The sequence below is a fragment of the Chelonoidis abingdonii genome, chromosome 22 (genome assembly GCF_003597395.2).
Source record: "Chelonoidis abingdonii isolate Lonesome George chromosome 22, CheloAbing_2.0, whole genome shotgun sequence".
Taxonomy (NCBI): Eukaryota; Metazoa; Chordata; order Testudines; family Testudinidae; genus Chelonoidis; species Chelonoidis abingdonii.
In genome coordinates, this window is record NC_133790.1 from 15,436,185 (window position 1) to 15,457,639 (window position 21,455).

At 43.4% G+C, this 21,455-nt stretch overlaps 1 protein-coding gene across 15 annotated transcripts in view; it reads left to right on the top strand.

Moving 5' to 3' along the window:
* Positions 1 to 21,455, top strand: part of FBRSL1 (fibrosin like 1) — a 758,110-nt gene that overhangs the window by 219,073 nt on the left and 517,582 nt on the right. For all 15 annotated transcript variants that reach the window (XM_075060074.1, XM_075060073.1, XM_075060072.1 and 12 more), the window contains exon 2: positions 7,310 to 7,510. In XM_075060074.1, coding sequence (XP_074916175.1) covers positions 7,310 to 7,510 — 201 coding nt within the window. The remainder of the gene's footprint in view (positions 1 to 7,309; positions 7,511 to 21,455) is intronic.

Below are 21,455 nucleotides of genomic sequence, written 5' to 3' on the forward strand. Positions count from 1 at the left end.
TGGAGAAGAGAGGGCTGGAAAGTAAAACAAACAAATGTGTGTTATAGTAAAGGAAAGGTGAGAACTTCCCCCCTCTCTGAACATTGCAGCCTGCAGCTGGAGAGTCCAACAGTCTGTCTCCCAAATTGTCCTGATGAGGTTTTGAGCTTTGTGAGTCTGAGGGCATGTCTACATTTACCATTTAAAGCAGAAAAAGTCCCTTTTTTGCACAAAAACCGTGAGAATGTCTACACTTGCCAATGATTTTTTGTGGTGAAACTTCTGAGTTTCATGCAAAAATAAAACCACCTCCACGAGAGGCATACAGCTCTTAGCAGTGATGCTTTTGCAATGCTGTGCAAGTGAAGACACATTCTTCCTGTTCACACAGCTTTTAACCTCTGGAGGATATCCCACAATGCCTGGGTGACCACTCTGGCCAGCAGCTCTGATGCCAGGTAAACAGATGTCCACCCCTCCCTCTGTAAAGCCCTGGGAATTTTGAAACTCCCCTTTCTGTTTTCTTGGCAAGTGCTCACTTATCTGGCCAGGTGACAATGCCTGCTCCAGGGAGCAAACAATCCCCTGCTTGGAGCAATGCTGAGCTACTGGAGCTGATTGGTGTTTGGGGAGAGGAGGCTGTGCAGGGACCCAGGATGCCCCACGATCACACACCCCCACTCGACCTATCGTCAGAATGGAGAGAGCTGCACTGTGGGATAGCTGCCCACAGTTCGCTGCTCTCATCGGTGATGGAAGTGCTGCAAACATAAACACTCTCTGATGCCTGTGGAAGTGAGTAAGTACACAAACCGGCGCTTTTCTTTCATCAGTTCACTGTCGCCATTTAAACTGACTGCGCAAAAACTCTGCAAGTGTAGACATAGCCTGAGCCTTGCTCAATCAGCTTTTAGATGAGCTGTTGCTATGCCTAACTCCCTGCCTTGGTCATCGTCCTCCTCACTGATTTCCCCACCCTTGCAGTCTGTTCGAAGCACGGCTTTCAGAAATCTCTTCCTCTTTTACTGCTCTAAACATATCACTTCCATCTTCATTCGTTTTCTCTTTTATCACACCAAGCTCCAGCTCATTGTCCCCACCTTCAAGGCTCTACATAATCACACTCCAGCCTAAATCTCTGTTTTTAGTTACCTCCTCCTCATACCCTATATTCCTCCCCCTTGCGCTGTCCTTATTACTCCCTTCATCTCCTCTCCCTGTTGGCTTCACATCATCTTTTATGTTAGCGGCTGTTCTTGGAACAATCTCTCCCGCCTTGTCTGCCAAGGGCCCTGCTTTCATATAGCCTCATGTAAATCTCCTTGCCAATATTTTCCATTTGAATGGATAGCTCCTGTATTACTTTTATCCATCTGAAATGGATTGTAGGCTTCTCTTGGTAGGGACCTCATCTTCTATGCATTTATAAAGTGCTCTGTACACTTAGAAAGCTCATAAATACCAAGTCATAACAATAATGAGTAACATGCAGTGTATATTGTAATACAGTGCTTAGTTTCCCCAGAGATAGCAGCAATACCTAAGAAATACCTAAGAGAGAGAGTGATATAATTCATGTCTGGGGACCAGTAGTTCTCCCAGCATTTTCCTAAAACAGACCTGACAGACTGGCTGACTAGTTGAGTGACAACCCTAACAGAAGGGCATGTGGCACTTAGGGGTGGTGACCAGTCCTTTGCTCCCCGGTCCGTCGGGCTACACACAAATAGTACAGACACAAATAGGCTCAGTCATAGAAGGGAGCAGTTTTTCACGTTTCTCTCAAGTAATCTCTCTTCTTTGACCGCTGGAGCTAGCGTTCTGTGTTCCCCAGCCAAAGTAATAGCTGTTATAATGCAGAGCCTGGGAGATGATGGTGGTGAAAGATCCTGCAGGCCCTTTCCCTTTTGATAAATGTGCCTACATAATCTCTTAAGGAAGTGGTTCCCAAACTGTGGGTCTCAACCCCAAGTGGAGTCATGTCATCAGCAGGTGGGTTGCAATCCCAATTGACTAGACAACCCAAATTCAAATACATCCAGACCTGCTCTGCAAAATGCCACGAACCATATGTATGAGGTCATGCAGCATGGAGGAGGCCATTTTGTAAAGCACGTGTTTTTGTTGGAGGCCTGTGGAGGCACAGCATTTGATTCAGCCTGTAGCCATAAGTCTAGTGATGTCATTATAGAGTCATGGGAATCCATACTTCTCAAAATGGGGTTGTGCAGTCAAAAAGTGTGGGAACCATTGTCTTAGGAACTGGGGGTGGGGGGCATTCTGATGATGATGGAATGTAATTAGGTATTGGCTTTGCTTTTCAATATTTGCAGCCTTCTCCCATCTCTATCTCAGAGTTAGGTGAACCATGCAGGACTTTAACTTTGCCATGTATGAAAGCAAGGGCTTTTCTACACTATAGATCCTTGGCCAGTATAGTTATCCTGGCAGCTCCCTTGTGTCAATGCAGTGAAAGCTGGCAGATGGGATTCTTCTGTCAGCATAGCTTCACCACCTCCCCCCAAACAACATTAGCTATTATGCCTCTGGGAAAATGGTTTTTTTGTTTTTGTTTTTTCTCCCCCTCCTAGCCACCATAGCTGTGCTGCCAAAACTCTGCAGTATAGGCCAGGCCCTAATAATGTTAAATGCTATTTGGAAGGTAAGGGCATTTCTATTTAGTTAAAACTAAGAATCATTCTGTCTTCTCTACCACAGCATGCTGGATGTTTTTCCTCTAACTGTGTTGCTTTTACTTCTCCTGCAGCTCCCAGAGAGTCCTCTCATGTGACAGATATTTCTAGCCCCCGCCCTGCTTACACTCTCTGAAATCTCAAAGTGCAGGATAAACTAGGAGGATTAAGGGAAAGTTTGAACCTGGGTTGAGCAAACATGCCGTGATAACTCTGGCCAGCAGAAAGCTGTGGATGTGAGTTTCAGAGCCAAGGACCTCTAGGGCTGATTGTTCTTTCCTGATCAAACAGAGAACATGTGTCAGCTGTGCATAAATCTCCAGTGTGTTTGCCCTCCCACCCTCATTTAATTGTCATAAGGATATAATAAAATGGCATGTACAGTGAAGCATTAGTCTATATATGTATGTAGATTTATATAGAATCCAAACCCCTCAGCATCCCTCGCACACATTTACAGCAACAGAAATAGTAAATAGGTTACTTCCTCCACCCCGCTCCACGATGACCAGCAAAACTCACTCCCCGACAGAACACCTCCTTCACGTAGCCCTGAACCCCATCAAGACGTCTCTGTGCAACAGCCAGCAAATAGATGTGCCTTGCAGCATGGTGTGAAGGTTAACAGACATGGGCTGTTTTAGACCGGGGAGGAAGGATCTGGTTCCAAAACCAAGAGCCATGTGGAGGTAATGTTTTATCACCAGCTCCTTCTCATGGTGGCTGCAGCTTGGCACAAGGCAAGAGGTAGCTTCTCAGGTGGGAATGTCCCAAGCTATTGAGGATCCATGTTATGGATCCAAGCCAGCAGTTGAAATTCAATCCAGAAGCCAATAGGCAGCCACTACAGACCATGGAACATTGGTATTGTGTGCTGCAGCCACCGAGAAGCACTGCTTACTAGCAGGAGAATGAAAGTGCATTTTTGCAGAGTCCATTGTGGTGATCCAGTGTACATTTGGTATGCCCCCAGGCTCTGCGGTAATCATGGGCGGTGGGTGAAGCTTCCTCCTCGGGAGGTTAGCCCCCTGCCCTGCCTCTTCCAGCTGAGGCCCTGCTTCTTCCAGCTGAGGCCCTGCCCCTGCTTGCTGCTCTCAGCCCCTGCCCTATGGCCCTGGTTGGGGTGGAGGGTGGGAGTTTGATAGCTCAATATCAGCCAGGATCGAGCTCTCTGTGCCACTCCATTCCACCCCTTCCCCCACAGTCCTGCCCCGTTCCGCCCACAGCCTCACCCCTGTTCTGTTGCACCCCTGTTCTGCCTCTTTTCCCGAAGCCTCACCCCTGTTCGCTCCTTTCCGCCCTGCTGTGGCCCCGAGACCAGAAAAACTCTGTGCACCTGCCCTGGCCCGGGCACCATGGTGGGGAGAGATTTTTTCCAGAGGCCCCAAATTGGCTGGGATGAGGTTTGGGGCGGCTTAGCCATTACGGGCCGCCCATGGCAATAATCACCTACACTCAAGCACGGATGCGTATGCATCCTTACTTAAATAAATGATAAATTCTTCTGGACAGTGCTTGTGTCTTCCTGTGCAGCAGGGTTTCTCAGCCTGTGCATTGTGAACCCCAGGGGAAAGGTTATCACTGGGCAGGCGCACAGGAGAAGCAATGGTGGAAGAGAAGGCTGATCTCAAGCAGTGCTTCCTCCTGCTTCCTCTGTGAGGCTGCTGAGTGGAGATATGAGCTCTCTACTCACTAGCGCACACACAGTGCTAGACTCAGCCAGCACAGGGAGGGGGACAGAGGCAAGAATTCAGCTTTCCTCCTGCCAGTTGCAAACCAGGCAAGGATGATGTGCTGCCTTCCCCATGTAGCTGGGCCAAGTGGATGAGAAAGAAAGGACACTCACCAGCTCTTTCCAGTGTGACGGGTAGGAGAGAGTAAAGGTGGTGCTATGAGGGACAGAGACGACTCCTCATTGGGGATTGGTAAACTGGGATGCAGTGGGACAGAGGGGACTGGGGGGAGGCAGAGATGGGGATCCCTCAGGTCTCCCCATGGGCACCTGTCCCCTCTCGCACAATCCCCAATCCTGTATCATTTATGTTCTGCCGCACACAATAGGTGGAAATGGTCCTATAACCCAAATCCCACAATCCTTTGCACACAGTTTCACTTCCCAGGTTATGTACAAATATTCTCAGGGAGGTAGAGTGAACTTGTAGTCCTGGCTTGTGGCTGAGAGGTCTGAGATTTTTTCCTTCGCTCTGCCACTTGTGCTCTGAGACTGGGCGAGCCACTCAATCCCTTTAAAAGTCAGTTTCCTTATGAGGAAAATATAAGTAATAACCTTAATCACAGGGCATTGTGCATCTTAATTCATTAACGTTTGTAAAATACTTTGAGGCTAGGTGCCCTAGAAGCAAATGTGGCTTTGATCCAGTTGTGATGGCATCCCCTAATTTCATTTTACACTCACTTCTGTGATGGAACAAACCTCAAATCTCCAAACAAAACTGTGAATTTGCAAGCAGTGAACTTTGCATGAAACTATTAATGACATCAGTCTAAGTGTACGGGAAAGTTTTATAAACCTAACAGAATTCGTCTGTGAATATGATCGGAACATTAAGGATATGTGTGTGTGTGGCATTCTGTTAGGCACTGCCATTAGTGCCTTAGAAAATCTCCCCATAAATTCATACTAAAAGTTGGAACCAAGACAAGTTTCCAGTGGCTTTTGTTTCTAATATTTTACGTGGCTATTTGAGCATCAATTGACTAGCAGGGCAATGTAATTTCCAGTTATGTTACTTTCTGATTAGTTATCGGATCTTAAAAAGTCATTTTCTGTCTTAGCAACATCTCAGCAAGTGGGAGGCTGTGACCTTCTCTAAGTGGCATCGCAAACTGTTGCTTTAGAGAGAGATCTTCAAACTGAAAACCCCAGATAAGTTCCTAATTCTGGCATTTACAGAGAGCAACCATTTTCCTGGGGCTCCCTCCCTACTTACAGGTTTAGCCGGCAGTACCATAGTCCATTTTGCTCTGCACTTCTAAGGGACATTGCTGATTCTTACAACGTGTTCTTTAGTGTGTGTATGTGTCTGTGTGTGTGTAAGGAGATGCTGTTAGCCCCTTAAACAACCTTATGCTAAACTACACAGTGATTTGGCTGTGTGTGTAACAGTTGTGTCGACTTAGCTGAGGATAGAAAATTAGTTGTCTCACTGGTCCCCTCCCCCCATTTTTTGTTGTTGTTATGAACAGATTCAAACTCATATGTTTATGCATCTCACTAGAATGTCAGTGCGTCACAGAACTGCAGAAGGAAAGAAAACTGTAAGTGGTGAATGATTTGAAATGAAAACAGCGTGATGCATACTTTAAGCCCAATCTGCAAATTTAAAAGAGGAAAAAAATAGTATAGAGCAGCCAGCAGGGCATTTTGTCCCAATTCTCAGCGCATCCTTTGGTGTGGTGCTTTGGGTTTCAACACATAGGAGGCTGATGTAACTTTTGCTGCATTGAAGGTGTGTGTAGGCCAATATGAATGGATGCGCTATTGTGAATTCCATTCGCACAGGGTATGAATGTTGATGAAGTAATTGTGACCGAGTCAGAAGGGGTGGTCTGAGGATTTAAAAAGAAGCAAGGTTTAACTGTCTGAAGTTGATGACAAGTCATGATTAGTAGAGGTTTTAATGCATCTCCTAATCTCATTCAGTTAGCTCAAATGAAAAATTAATAGGGGTGGTGAGTCTGCAAAGCATTTGAGAGAGTTTAGTCTTTGATGCTTAGGTGGTTTCACATAAGGTGTGGCAGAAATCTAACTGTCTAGAATTATATAGCCACAACTATGGAGTATTTTTGTATGTTGTTTCTTGTAATAGCCAGTTCTTTGCACAACATTTTTCCATGTGTGTTTTTGCATATTTTTTTTCCAGTAGTCAATTTTATTCCATTCTTTGAGGTGCCTTTTTCTTTAACCCCACTAAATTATGTTCTTCACAAATGTACTGTAATGTATCCTTTTCTCTGCTCTTGATATTTCTATGTTGACTTTGTTTTATTGCACACCATACCAGTATCTTCAATGTTTTACCTTCAAAGTATGCATTCTGGCCCTGATTTGGAAGGCACTTATGCGCTTGCTTAACTTGAACCACACATTTAAATCCCTTTGACTTTAGCATCCCTATTCAGGAAAGCACATATGCATTTGGGAAACTTCTTTCCCCAACAAGGATGCTTTTCTGAATCAGGTCCTCTATGCCTTATTCAATTCAGAGGTTTATATGTCACTGGCTATGATACAGAGCTGTTAGTGCTGAGTAAACCTTACAGAGCTTGCTTCTGAGATGTTTGGGTGCTTATGAGTGAAGTGTGGCTTTTGAATTAGTCAGAAGGGAACCTGTTGTCATAACTAGTTCTCTGAAGCTGTTTCCCCCATAGCCTGGAGAAAATTCATCCACTTTAATGTAATGTTTGTTTGTATTGCATAGGAATAGATTGCTCATTTTCAGCTTCTCTCTTAAAAGAAAGTCCTATTTTATTTTTTTATTTGACATTTAGATTGCTTTAGAACAGAAGGGCAGGTTGGACCCATTGTGCCAGGTGCTGTGGAAACATATAGTAAATTCTAGTCCTTACTGCAAAGAGCTTAAAGGTTTTACTTTTTATTTTTTTCCTCTCCACAGAAGGACATGTCATTGAAGCCTCAGGAGCGAAAGGAAAAATGGGAGAGGCATCCAGGAAAGAAACCACGAGAATCCGAAAACTACGTGTCCGCAGAGCCCAGTGAAAATGGCCATAATAATGATGCCGGGAGCTCTGAGAGAGAGACTGAACGAGGCAAAGAGAGAGTGAAGAAGAAACACCCTTTGAAGATATCCAAGCAGGTAGGGGAATTCTTTTGCCTCTGAAGTGACTGTATCCTAGTATAGGCTGTCTTCTTTCTCCTGGGTGGAAGCTGTTAATGCGTCTGTTTTAAAATCTCCTGGCTAATTGTACTAGGCACTGTAATGTCTCCTGTGTGGATTCCAGTCAAGTGAGTAGACATGAGTGGTATGAAATTCCATTGGTTAAAATGAAAAAACAAATGCACCATGAGAGAGGCAAACTACCCTGTAGTTCTGCATCTCCAGCAAAGTTTGGTAACTCGCACAGTAAGTGACACAAACGCAGTGTGCATGTTAGGCTGTGATCCAGTCATCTCCATTGGTGTGATCCAACTGTCATCTCCACTGGTGCCTAGGATTGGGGAATGCAGGGTTGTTAATGCATATCTGGGGCGTAGCAAATGTGACACCAGTGTGCACATCATGAATCAAGTTCCTCTGCATGCTGCCAAACAGTGAATTAAGACTGAGAGGAGCATTATAGGAGTTAAGAAATGAAAATAGAGACAGAAGAAAGGGTTTGTCCCTTCCTTCCCATGCCGCATACAGTTTCCTTGTGCATTTGAAACCAGGCAATGCATTAATACGCTCTAGTAGTGGTCTAGCTGTCATAGTCACCCGTGAATGCCACAAGCATGAGGAACATGGCCTCAAAAGCTCTTGTCTGAACCAGTCTGTGTGTTTTTATAGCCAGAGGGGTGAAGAAGGAAAGGCACAAGGGGTTGGCAGGCGGTTTATCACTTACTGCAGCTCAACTGGGAGATCTGTTGGGGGCTTGAAATCCACATAGCACAGTAGAGCACTTGCTAAGTACCTGTTACCTAGGGCCAAATGGAAATTAGCAGCGTGACCAACATATTTGTTCTTACCAAGCTAAGAAGTAAATGTGCAATTGAAAAGTATTTGCAGATGTACTGCATAGTACTGCAGAGGAAGGAGCTTATTCAAATAAGCAGGACAAGCCTTCCCTTCTATGGGTGGGGATTTTGCACATCTCGGATGACAACAAAAGTTTAGATTCTGTGGTCATTGTAAGTATTTTTAATTGAATTATAGATTTTTAAGGCCAGAAGAGATCGTTATGCTCATGGACTCTGATCTCCCACATTACGCACGCCGCGGAACTTTATCAAGTGATTTCTGGGTTGAGCCCAGTAACTCGTGGTTCAACTTGAACATGTCTTTTAGAAAGACACTGGACTGAATCTTGAGCTAGACTCTAAGTTCATGTCTACGCTTACAGCAGCACAGTCGTATTGGTACAGCTCACGGAGCTGCGTTGTGCCGACAGAGCAGAGCTGTCCTGTTAACATAATAAAACCAGCTCAATGAGCAGTGGTAGCTATATCAGCAAGAGACACTAGCACTTATGTCACTCGGGGTGTGTGTGTTTTTTCATACCCCTGGGTGACAAGAGTTTTGCCGACATAAGTGCTAGTGTAAACATGGCCTAGTGACAGAGAGTTTACCTCGCAATCTGTTCTGATGGTTAACTACTCTGGCGTCTTTTCTGTTTGTGTTTTGATTTTCAAAATGGATTGCTATTAGGGATGAGGAAAATATTCGCAACAAATGACTTATCTGACAAATCTAGCTTCATTTTTTCTGCTTGTGGACATTTTGGTTGCAAATCAATTTCCTCCAGTCAGATTGGCAATGGTTTGGGTGTTTTTTGGAGATTTTGAAAACTCTCCAAAGTTATCACAAACACTTTGTTTCCAGGATTCATTCAATATGCGAGATATAAAATCCGAGCTGAGTGTCCTGTTTATGATTGTTCACATTAGTCACATAGTATTTTGATTCCCCAGTTGGGTAAGCGTGCAGTCGTGTCCAATCCAAATGCTTAACATGTGAATTTAAACTTCATTTTCCACAGATACTTGCATTTTACATTTGAAATCTGCTTCTGTGAATATTTGGGCCACTAAAACACTTTGTTCAGATGTTTGTAGAGAAGGAGTGCAAAAACGATGTGATTACGGCCAAAACTAGCTCTCTTTTACTGATCTCTTCAGTCTAACCAATTAATGCTGCAGAAATGTTTCTGCTAAACATTCTTTTGGGTGGCAGCTTAGAAAATATTCACCTGCGGGTTAAAAATGCATAAACCAGGCTGTTCTTTGAGACCTAAGCTAAAATTCTATCAATTCATTGCTGTTTAGGTAAATTCACTCGTACCTGAAATCTGCTAGGCATTGATCCAAAATGCTGCAGGGAGTGAGGCTAGTGATTCAGTAGGTATCACTTATCCCTGAGTCAGTAATGAACTAATGCCCCTGCATGATGTACTGTTGAGTTGCCATCTTTTAGATGAAATGTAAAGCAAGGTTTCCAACACTTGTGGTCCCAGAGGATCTCATGACACTTTCCTAGCAACCACAAGGGTCAAAAAGACTTGATGTCCTGGCCAAATTCCAGTGTGAGTCATTACATTCTGCTGCCTGAATTTGCCTAATACTTAATTTCCCTCGGTACATCATGAATAATGAAGACATATCAAAAGTTACCTGCATTTTCTTCTGGCTATGGTTGTGGTTGCCACTGATATTAAACAGTAGCATCTCTCATATGCCAAATCCTCCCCCCCATTGTTCCTACATCTTTTCTTGGTTCATTGTCTGCATAGTCTCTCCTGCTTCTCAGTAGGTAGAAGTAATAAGCTTCTGTAGGGGGCAGGGAGGTTACATGGAGAGAGTAAAACAAAACCTATGATGAGTGACCCATTAAACCACAATTAGCCTGTTGGAGCAAGTCGTGTTCAGAGTCTAGTGTAGTCTCAATATGGTGCACACCAATATTTAAGGCTATAGAGATAAGTGCTTATTGCAGATATCCTCTGCAGTCTTCCTGGTTGTTAATGACTCGATTTAGATGAACTGTGCTTTACTCAGGTGTAACAGGTAAAACCATTTTTCTTTCAGCACAAACTTTTTGAAATTTATATTCAATTATGCTTTTTTTATAACCCTGCTTTCTTTTTTTGTGTGTTTTTTATAGCCTTGAAATTCACGCCCAGATCTAATATCCTCCAAGTTCAGGGCTGTTATGTTTCAAATCCACTCTAGAAATAATGGGCTTGATCTAAATTTTCCCAGGATTTTGGGATGGTTAGCATCTGAGGTTCCAGTCTGTGCTCTCCCCTAATTTGGTAAATTTACTGTAACTATCACTAATTGTATTGATGCATGTTTTTATTTAAGACACTGCCGGTCTACTTGAAGCCTCACACACACTCTCATCCCTTCTCTCTGCTAAGCTATTGAATTGTCATCCTTTCTGCGAAGCCTCCTTTAATAAATCAAATTGGGCATTATAATTATGGTGCTCTGCTAATCCTTGTAGAGAGGTGCAAAGTGGTAAGCTGATTTGAGTGGCAGGTTATCTGGTTTATTTAGGAAATTAGATTAATACTTCACTCTTTTTTCAACAAAGTGAATGTCCAAATTCCTATGTACCTCAGATTATTTTGTTCTTTTTTCATTTCGGGATATAGAGAAAATCTATTTTTTTCAGACCACTGCTCCAACCATATGTGAAGTGGTTTAATAGCTTTTACATCCTGCAGTAACCATATAGAGAGAATGCAGGGCATTATGGTCATTTTGTATGACATAGGGATAATTAGCCAAAGATTTACATGTCTGTAGGTTTGTTCTATTCTGCTCTGTCGCCTTCTTTTCCCACCCCCTCTAAGTTTTTTTGCTACTGCATTCATAGCAGGGATGATGCATCACCATGCTGGTTTAAGTATCAGAGGGTAGCCGTGTTAGTCTGCATCCACAAAAACAACAAGGTGTCTGGTGGCTCCTTAAAGACTCACAGATTTATTTGGGCATAAGCTTTCGTGGGTAAGAAGTGGTTTTTTACCTGCGAAAGCTTATGCCCAAATAAATCTGTTAGTCTTTAAGATCCCACCAGACACCTTGTTGTTTGTGTTGGTTTAAGGCAGCTGTGTCAGAACTGTTGCTCTGTGACTGGTGATGATGAAGTCTTTGGGAAGCATACTGCAGCATCAGGGATATCTAAAGAAATGAGGGATTGTCCAAAAATACAACAAACTTTGAACGGGGCTAGAGCCCTCACACAGCAGCACCTTTTTCCCCAGAAGCTGGATACAGGCAGCCCCACCCACAAAAAGAAGACTTCTTTCTATTTTCTTTTCCTCCCAGCCTCTCCTCTCTCTCTCATAACTCATCCATCTGTATCCCTGCTAGTGGGCGTGGGGAAATCCTCTGCACTACAACCAAAGACGCTGGAAATTAATAAGATCTGTCAAGCCGTCTAGCCCACCCCTCTGCGTGTGCCGGTACCACCTCTACATTATATTTTAAAATAAGATTGGGTGAAGCATGAGAAACGCGGTCACCATTGCAGCTTGCATTACTCATCTTGAGAGGCTGTTCCATAACCCAAGAGAAGAGATCTCCTCTAAGAAAGATTTCTGATATTTAATCTGAAAACTGTCCATCTTTATTTTTTGTTTTATTAGTCTAGATTGTACCCCCTTGCACTGCCCTAAAAGATTTTTATTCTGTTATCTCCTTAGCTGTCCCTTAGCCAAACTGTGTCTATTTCTCTTTTCCTTCTAAATCCGTCTGTCTACCCCTCTGACCGTTTTTGCTGCTTTCTTTTTCTGCTGAAATCCTTCCAGCTTTCTAGTCTCTGTCTGGAAATGAAGTGCCCAGAACTGAGTTAATGTAGCTGCTGTTGTGCCAAGCATCATGACCTAGTGGCACTCTGTATGCAGCCCAGAGTTGTGCTGGTCTTTTATGCTACTGCATCGCACTGCCAAAAAGAAGTTAATAGAAAAGAGTTGGTGCTGCTGAAAGTTAGCTAGCTACAAGCGCTGTGGCCAGGCAAGTCAGAAGTAGCATATTGTGTTGAATGTTTGTTTATATGCTGCTGTAGTGACAATGGGATACTATGCAGCAAGCAGCCTTTCAGCATGGAGACTACCATTTTTCACCTCTTCCTTCTCTTTTACGCCCACCATTTAAAGGTCCCAAGGTGAGAAGGCATCACAAGAGGCTGACTAGAGAAAAAAAGGTTTCATTCACATCTTTGGTGTGGGTGTAGGTGTAGTGCTTTTGAGTGGGGCTGGGTTGGGACCATCTAGGAAGCTGAAATCCTCGTTGTCCACGGAGGAGATGCAGCATGGCATATGAGAGTGCAGACTTCCTGATGCTGAGCCACTGGTGTGACTTAACCCTGTCTTTGGGGGACCAGAGACTCATGTCGATGTGGAATGAGATTGCAGAACTAGCATGATAATTAATGTGGGTTGTCATAGGGGCTCTTGCTGGGTTGGAATCTCCAAATAAGTTTCACATGTATTTTTGTTTACTTACGTGTTTAAATTACTTACAGGCTTTTTTGTAGTGCTCATCACCTTAATATTCCAGGCACATTAATTAATAGGCCACTAAATAGCCATCGGATGGTAGCCACTTCCAGTCACAACGGACTTGGTATAGATTTGAACAGAAGAGCTAGAGGTGAAAGATTCTCTGTATTACCATGAGGCCTCTGACATGATATGTTCAAACAGATAAAATGATCAGATAAAAATTGTGTTGACAATATGCTTTGTGCTCAGACTTTATTCCCTACTCCTTTTTGTACTGTTGATACAAATTAAGAATATAATTAACAACCCATACAGCGCAGAACGTTTCAGTTTTTTTTTTATTTCATTACATTTGAACAGTAAAATTAGACAGATCAGGTTCTTTGTTTCTTGGTGGTTTTACCTTTTTATTTAGCAGATTCTGTTTGTTTTCACAGAACATTTAAAAACAAAACAAATGAAAAACTGTTCTGGTAGCCTCTTTTAATCAAACATTTCTGTTTGTATTATTGGAGCTTCTAAAATCAGGTCCACGTTTTGGTCTTTTTGTGGTGGTGGTGGTGGTGGTTGTAAGTATTGTAAATCTAAATTTTGGGCTTAAAGGTAGTTGGCAGCAAATCTTTTAATATATATATGTGATTACTTTAAGAGTTACACCATTAATCAGATACTTATTAGTAAAAGAAAGATTTTATGCTTTGGTTACGATGCCTGGAAATATCCAGTGTTTTTGACTGAGTTTGCAACCTCTATTCCCTTAAGCTTATGCCAAAATGAGGAAAAAACACGTAGGGATTGATCCTGTAAGGTGCTGAGTACTCTGACTCCAATGCAACAAAAGACTGACCGTGTTTATGTTTAAGCATGTGAACAGTCCCATTGGCTTCAAAGCTCTTAATGAGGATGCAGAGCAGGGAACCCTGTTACAGGGGGAATTTCATTGGTGGTCCTTAGTTCAGGCTGAGAGCTGCTACACTGTGAAGACACAGATGGTCTTCCCTGATTCTCTCATAGTAATCTGCGAATACGGGAGAGCTCACGGCTGCCTGCAGAACCACTGGGGAGGCCCAGCACAAAGTACTGAAATGGGCAATACAGTATTTAGTCATTAGGTTTGCTAATCCAAGGCCTAAAATCAGGCTCATTTCAATCAATAGCAATCTGTTTGCACTGTTAGAAACTAATTTAAAAATCTGTTTTAAGTCCTGTTTATGTACTTTGGATTCTGTTTTCTGCATCAAAGTGCAGGGAAACAATGGGCATAGCACAGCAGTGGCAGCAGTAAAAAAAAAAAATCATCATAAATAAATACTGTATGTTTATTTTCCAACTCAAATCTGGCTACTATAAATATGTGCTGTTACTTTAAAAGAATTTACCCAGTGGTTTTAAAGATTCTTCAAGTCTGTGGAGGATAACCCTACTGTACATTAGAGAGAGAGAGAGCTAGATAGACTTCGCTTGTCTGATATATCTCTAAGTGCATTACAAACCTTAAGCAATTAAGGTTTCTAATATCACCATAACATAGACAGTGGACAACTTCATTTGTCTCTGAAATGCAGCCACTTCTATGGAACGCAGCAACTGTTTTAACAGATTTCTGTAACACTACACATCAGGACAAACAGTGTTGGGGAGGTGAGGGATTGGAGTGGGGAGAAGCCATATCCACTGGAAACTACCAGGGGAATTTAAAGAGGAACAGTGTGGTTACGAGTTGGCATGTAGCCAGGACATTCAGGTTAGAATATATTCAAAATTTGGAATGTTTCCAATTGAAATTGGAAGCTCAAATCGGAAGGAATTTTGAGTTTCCTGTTGTTCGAGGGTTTCTTCTGCAAAGTGGGGTCCCGTGTATCTCTCCAGATCCAATCCAATTTTAAACCACCACCTACCCATCCTCTGAGCCCTGCGTTGCATCTGGCATGATGTACACTGAGAGGAAGGATTACCTTGCAATTAAGAAATAGAACTGAGGATCAGGAGGCTTGAGTTCCATTCCCAGCTCCACTCTGCTCTCAAGATGTCACCAGTGACTTCAGTGGGTTCCAGATCAGGCAATTAGGCTGTGCCTGCAGTGTTGGATTCCCCTCCCTGCTCAAAAACTCCCACCATTGCTCCCACCCAGTTCAACTCCACCAGCAGCGGTATCAGGATTAGCACTAGTGTAGAGAGGGGTCCAGACGGTCCCTGGCATTTTATTAACGTGTGAAGGAAACCCCGGGAGTTAAGATGCCAGCAGCCACCAACACCTTGTCTATTTTAGTGCTCCCAGTGTTACCGGTGGTGGAGCTCAACCAATGGTGGCAACTTTAGAAAAAATTATTCCTAGCGTAGGCAAGGCCTTAATCGCTGTTTCCTCATACGTAAAATAAAAATGGTTCACACACAGCAGTGGTGAGTGTAAAGATCTAAAGGAAAAGTACCCAGGCATTGGTGAGCTGAACGCTTGGGAGCAGGGGCGGCTCCAGGCACCAACCGGCAAGCCATGGGGGTGCTCGGCCGATCGCCGCGAGGGCAGCAGGCAGGTTGCCTTCGGCAGCATGGCTGTGGAGGGTCTGCAGGTCCCGCGGCTTTGGCAGACCTCCCGCAGGCGTGCCGCAGAATCCGCAGGACTGGGGACCTCCCGCAGGCAAGCCGCCAAAGGCAGCCTGCCTGCCGTGCTTGGGGCAGCAAAATACCTAGAGCCGCCCCTGCTTTGGAGAAAAGATATCAGATTCAGCATTCCTCTCCCAACATCCCTTCTTCAGAACATCTACCTCCTGAGACTCCCAGCAAGGCCTCCGGCAACACCAAGGAAGACATGACTTGACATTCCTGAGATTTCCAAAGTAAAAAACCAAACAGAAAATAAAACTGTTGGGAAAACAACCTGTGAAGCCTTGTGTATGTGTATATATGTATGTGTGTGTGTGTGTGTGTGTGTGTGTGTGTGTGTTTATATATATATATATATATATATATATATAATAAAAATAAAAAAGAGGGCACAAATTCCTTTTCAGGTCACCTTTAACTCCTCTGTCTAGTCATTAGCAGGTCAGCAGAGACCACAGATAGGTCATGACAGGTTAAATATAGCCTCAGTCTTGTAGCAGAATATGTAGTTGTTTGCTAAGTAGATGTGAATGGATCTCATTACAACGGCTTATTTGAAATTAAGAGATATAAAGGAAATTTCATCGCTAACAACTTTTATGGCATCAGACTCCATAAAAGGTGGTTGGTGGTCATTGCTTACATTGTTATAAAAGAAGAGCTAAATGGTTTGTAATTTAGAGAAGTGGATTTAATTACATGAAGTAATTTACAGAAAGCTGTAACTGCTTGTATCTGTCTGTCTTGTATTTAATTGGCTAGTGCAATGCAAAAGTCCTTTTACTTTTTTCTTTTCAAAATCTTTCTTTTATTTTTATTTGCTTTGGGAGTGGGAGAAGGCAGAGGGTCAGAAGTAGCACTTTGAAATGAAACGAAGGGAAAAGCGGCCATTACATCTGTATTGTTCTCTTCCGTCTCTTCCCATTCAGTACTAGGCATGTTTTCTTAATGCAAAAAGGACCACCCTGATTCCACCAGCTCCAGTGACAATGCATGCTGCCAGCTGGTCCATGAACTATGCAGAGTCACCAGCCAAACCTCTTGCAGAGTGGACGCGCTGCAGACAGCAGGTGCTATTGTAACCTGGAAGCTGCAGGAGTAAACGTGCAGTGGCTGCATGGCTGGTTGCACCCTAGTTCTGGCTTGGCAGGGAGGAAAATTCTAAGTGCAGATTTGCGCCTTCATTCACTGGCCCTCAACCTCATTTAGATAGCTTTAAGTGAACTCTGAATTTCATGTACCAGGGTTGAAGTTCCTTAGGGATAGCTAATTGTAACTGCTCTGTTCTTATATCTTCTTGGGCTTTGCACATAATATCTTCAGGAAAAAACAAAGCCTCAGAACAATCATGGATAAAGTGTGGCTCTTTAATTCATGAGTAGCCTTAATTCAGTCTGATCTCAGGTTCTTTAGTCTACACCACAAACGTAATCAGCACCAACTGGGCAATATAGTCTGTAGGTTTTTATACTTCGCTGTTCACTGGGATAACTGATCTATCTAATCTGATCCAACTGATCCGTCCTGCTCTAATCTTAACTCAGGAAACAAACAATAAAGTTACAGCCCTGGATGTGTCACTGCTGAGAGAGAATTAAATATATATTTCTAAAGAACTGTGAGTTATTTCAAAAAGGCAGAACAAACTGTACTTGTTTGTTCCTAACCAGTGATCCCAACTTCCACAAAACTCTGTGAGGAATGGTAAGGTTTAACATGTCTGAATCAGTGCATCATGAGCTACAGCAGAAGCGATGGTGGTTGCCAGTTCTTGGGTAAAGCCTTTTAATGATGTTTGTCCAATTCAGTTGGGTTTTCTTGTGGAAGCATATCAAAGAAGATGCGGTTTTCCATCTTGCAGTGGCACTATCCTCACAAAGTGCTGCCTCAGGCTGTCTTGCAAACCTCCCTGTCTCTCTCTTTCTTTCTGCATTGATTCCTCGGGGAGCTGATTTTCATACTGCTAACTGATTGATGGTCTACATGAACTGTTGAGAATATGCACAGCTTGAGTAAGCACATCTTTGATTTGAAGACATCTCTTAGGTAAAATAAGCACTCCTTGTTCTGTGGTCCGTCAAGCCAGGTTACTTGTAGTTGTAGGGGTGATGCCTGAGGGCTATTTCTTTGGCTCAGGCAGCATATGAAGTCCTTGGTATTTCCTCTGCAGTTTTACCTAATAGAGGAAGTTTAAAAAACTAAAATAAAATCATCAGGGAGTTTGAAAGCCTTTAAACTATTCCAAATTTGCTGGTGGATGGACTCCTGAGGGATAGTCATGTGTACATATTTGTAACTGAGAGATGAAATATGCCCAAAGAAGCGACCACTTGAATACGACCTCTTTGCTTTTAAAGTTCTAAATTGATTTTCAGACTTTTTTTTAACAGGTTAGACTTTGGAATTAATTGTTCATAAAAATAAATCCCACCAAGAAGAATATTTCAAGTGCTAACTGCCAGGAATGGGACATATAAACCTCACTGTTAATGGGAGTTGGCCTGCTTCGTTTTTCAGTCACCCTGTTGAAAAATGACCTCCTGAGAGTTGCCTTATGTGCACAGGTGTAACACTGACAGATCCCGGTTGTTGGTGGGCGCGATTGAACCTGGGACCTATAGAGCTTAGTGCATGAGCTAAAAGCCAACTGGCTGTTATCTAAGGCTGTAGAGCAGACTCATTTTCTCTCTCTCTAAGGCCTTGGCTACACTGACGCTTTACAGCGCTGCAACTTTCTCGCTCAGGGGTGTGAAAAAACACATCCCTGAGCGCAGCAAGTTACAGCGCTGCAAAGCACCAGTGTAAACAGTGCCCCAGCGCTGGGAGCACGGCTCCCAGCACTGTAAGCTATTCCCCATGGGGAGGAGGAGTACCTGCAGCGCTGGGAGAGCTCTCGCCCAGTGCTGGTGCTGCGACTACACTCGCACTTCAAAGCGCTGCTGCGGGAGTGCTCCCATGGCAGCGCTGTATGGCTGCAAATGTAGCCATACCCTAAGTGGTCTTGGTGTCACTAGATGGGACAAAATGCCACACCCAAGAGGTGTGTGGGTTACACAGGCTTTTAGTAGCATCATCTTTTTTCATTGTTTCTCTCTGATTAGAGGTGGTTCAGATAACACAGCAGAGTGTCGATGTTAGCTGGTTGGTACTGAGTCCAGAATTGTATTAGCACCCAAAGTGAGAGCTTCAGACATCAGGCAGCTAAAGGTTAGCTAGCAAATCCTACTATCTGAACCCTCCTCTCAGGCTTCACTTTCTCCATGGTGGCAGGTCAGTAGTTTGATTCCAGAGCAGGGGAATGAGTGACTGAGGAGCTCCATCTTTCATCCGCTGTATGGGAGAATGCTGAAGGATAACATGAGTTCCATTTAGATTTCTCTAATCTTTCTCCTTCTGGCCCCTTCCTGACCATTGGACAATGAGCAGCAAGTAGAAGGTAAATTGCTTGTAAGAGCAAACCTCACCTACCAAACTCTGTGGCCTGATATCAATCAAGGAATCCAAGGATGGAGTAATGCTAACCTTCTGAATACTACACACAGTCTGAAGCACTGGAATCCTGTAATGAATTCTTCTGATTCCTCTATACTGCAGGTAGTATTGCGGCTGTCTAAGAGGGGGTGTTGGAGCCCATTACATTATATTTCTATAGATTCTTGTAATTTGCATGTGGTTGTCAGTTAGTAGTTGTAATTTGTCATGACATTTGTTAGCTGTGTTGTTAGTCACGTGTCTGGAGTTGAAATCTCTGTTGGGACATCAAGCTGAGAGAGTTCAGCTAGTATCAGATAGGTGTACTACTGTGGAAGGAAAGACAGTGACTTACTATTTTAAAACACTATATGCTGATTTTTTTCCCTCATTTATACAGAGCAGTTTCTATTCATAAATGGTTTTTCATGGTGCTGGCAGAATAATACCAAGGGAATCCCAGTCAGGTTACAGGCATCCCATCTCTTGGTTACTGACTTTAGTTAGTTAGTTAGTTACTTACTTTAGATCTGTAGCTGATGTTTTATTTTTCTTTCCAGTACATGAGGACAAAAATAAAAAACATTTTGGCCTTTGCTTACCACACAGCACCTAAGAATAAACCTTAAACACCATGTTTTGCTATGGGAGGGAATAGGAAGTAGATTCACATAAGCATTAACCTGCTCTTAAAAACAAAATCATCAACGTTTTTTCCCCATCATATGTTCATCCTCTGTTGCAATCCGTGGTTGACAATATGGTTCCTGGCACCAGTCAGAGGAATGGGATGGCATAAAGACTGCCTGCCATTTTGGTTTTTTCCCCCTTTCTCCTCTCTTGCTTTCCTTGTGGCTCAAGTTTATAATTGAGTGTTTGACAAAGAAGTGTTCACATGCGGCGTTTCTGGTCCTTGACTGCCTAGCTGAAGGAATAACAATTTGGGTCTGAACTTCAGCCTGTCTGTTTGTCACTGTCATGGTGCTGTCATCAGCAGTTTTACTGTCTGGCTTGGAAAGGCAGGTTAAAATAGTTGCAGGGACGTGCAGTGATAAGCATGCTCTTTCTGAGATATGCAGATGGTCACATGAATTTCCATTCAATGGTTTGTTGTTGTGATGGCTTTTAAAAAAAAAATAGAGTGAGTATATTTGCTCATGTGTTTTCCAAGTGTTTGCACAACAAATCTTTTCACTTCAATGTGCAACTTTGCCTAGATGTGATTTGCAGTGGGCAAGTCACCAAGCACTTAAGGGGCATGTCTAATTTTCATAAAATGATTACAGCTGTCTTCATACGGGAGTGAAAGGGGTGGAGAGTGTAGCTCTCATTATGCAGTGCTTCTCCTACTGTATCCAAGGGCACTCACTGAGTTGCCTTCAGCATGCAGGGCTGCACCAGTTTGAGTGTTTAGGAACACACGCAACCTCTGAGCAATAATTGTTGCTGGCACCTGCAATTTTTTTCTGTTCTTGCATATGTCATGTTCTTGACTTTTGTGGTGGTTCTCCTTCCCAAACCCCAGGATCTTAGCGACTAATGGATTTGAAAGAGGCCACTTAACGAATGCTTCTCCTACATTTGTCCAATAGTGTGGGTTCTTGGCCTGAAAGTTGTAACTCACAGGTTCTGGGAAGTTGACACCTTTCCTCTTCCCTTATATTATTAAATAGGAAGCAGGTCGTGGCTAGATGGGAGTATCCTGGTATGCTAAAGGTGAGAATTGCTATAGTAGGGGGTAGAAAGAAAGCTCTGGAAATAGCTTTGCAGTTCGTTATGACCTCTCCTGCGCATTGAAAAGCACACTAACTCTGTCACACACAGCTGCCTGCCTGCTCCCCATATACTTGCGGAGTGGCAATCCCACTGCAGCACCAAGCAAGCCAAATCTCCAGCTTTCTCATGTGAACAGAGCTGTGGTCTACACTGGGCAGTTTGCCACGATTGCATCCATTGCAGACCATCAGTGTCGTTGCACCACTGCAAACCCCTAATGTAGACAGGCAAAGCTGCCACTATAAGCTGTGATTGGCATCATTGCTGCTTACCCCAGTTTCAAGACTTTACCTGTGTACACTACGGGTTTGCGGTGTTGCAGCAACACCAGTGCCCAGCTACCACTGGCTGAAATCTCTAGTGTAGACAGAGCTTGATTTATCAAAATAAGAGTCCTGGCCAATTATCATGCAGAATAAAGAATTAGGCTTGTCAGTTTGTGTACCATGGGGGTTCGTAAATTGTCTGTGCCACGACCCTATTCCAAATCATGACAAGGGGGCAGGGTGTGGAAGGAACAGAAGCACTGAAGCCATGCATGAATAATGGACAGCCTAGTCTTTATTCAGCCCCATTAAAGGTCACTTTCCGATCTTACTCTCTTTTTAAAGGACTCTGCTCATTCCGTGTTTGTAGGTATTGTCATGTATTAGTCAGGAGCAAGGGGAACTGGTGCATGGCAAATATCCACTTGGGAGGCAAAGGAGCTCCCAGGAGTACTCAGGCTTGTCTTAATCACTGGAGGCA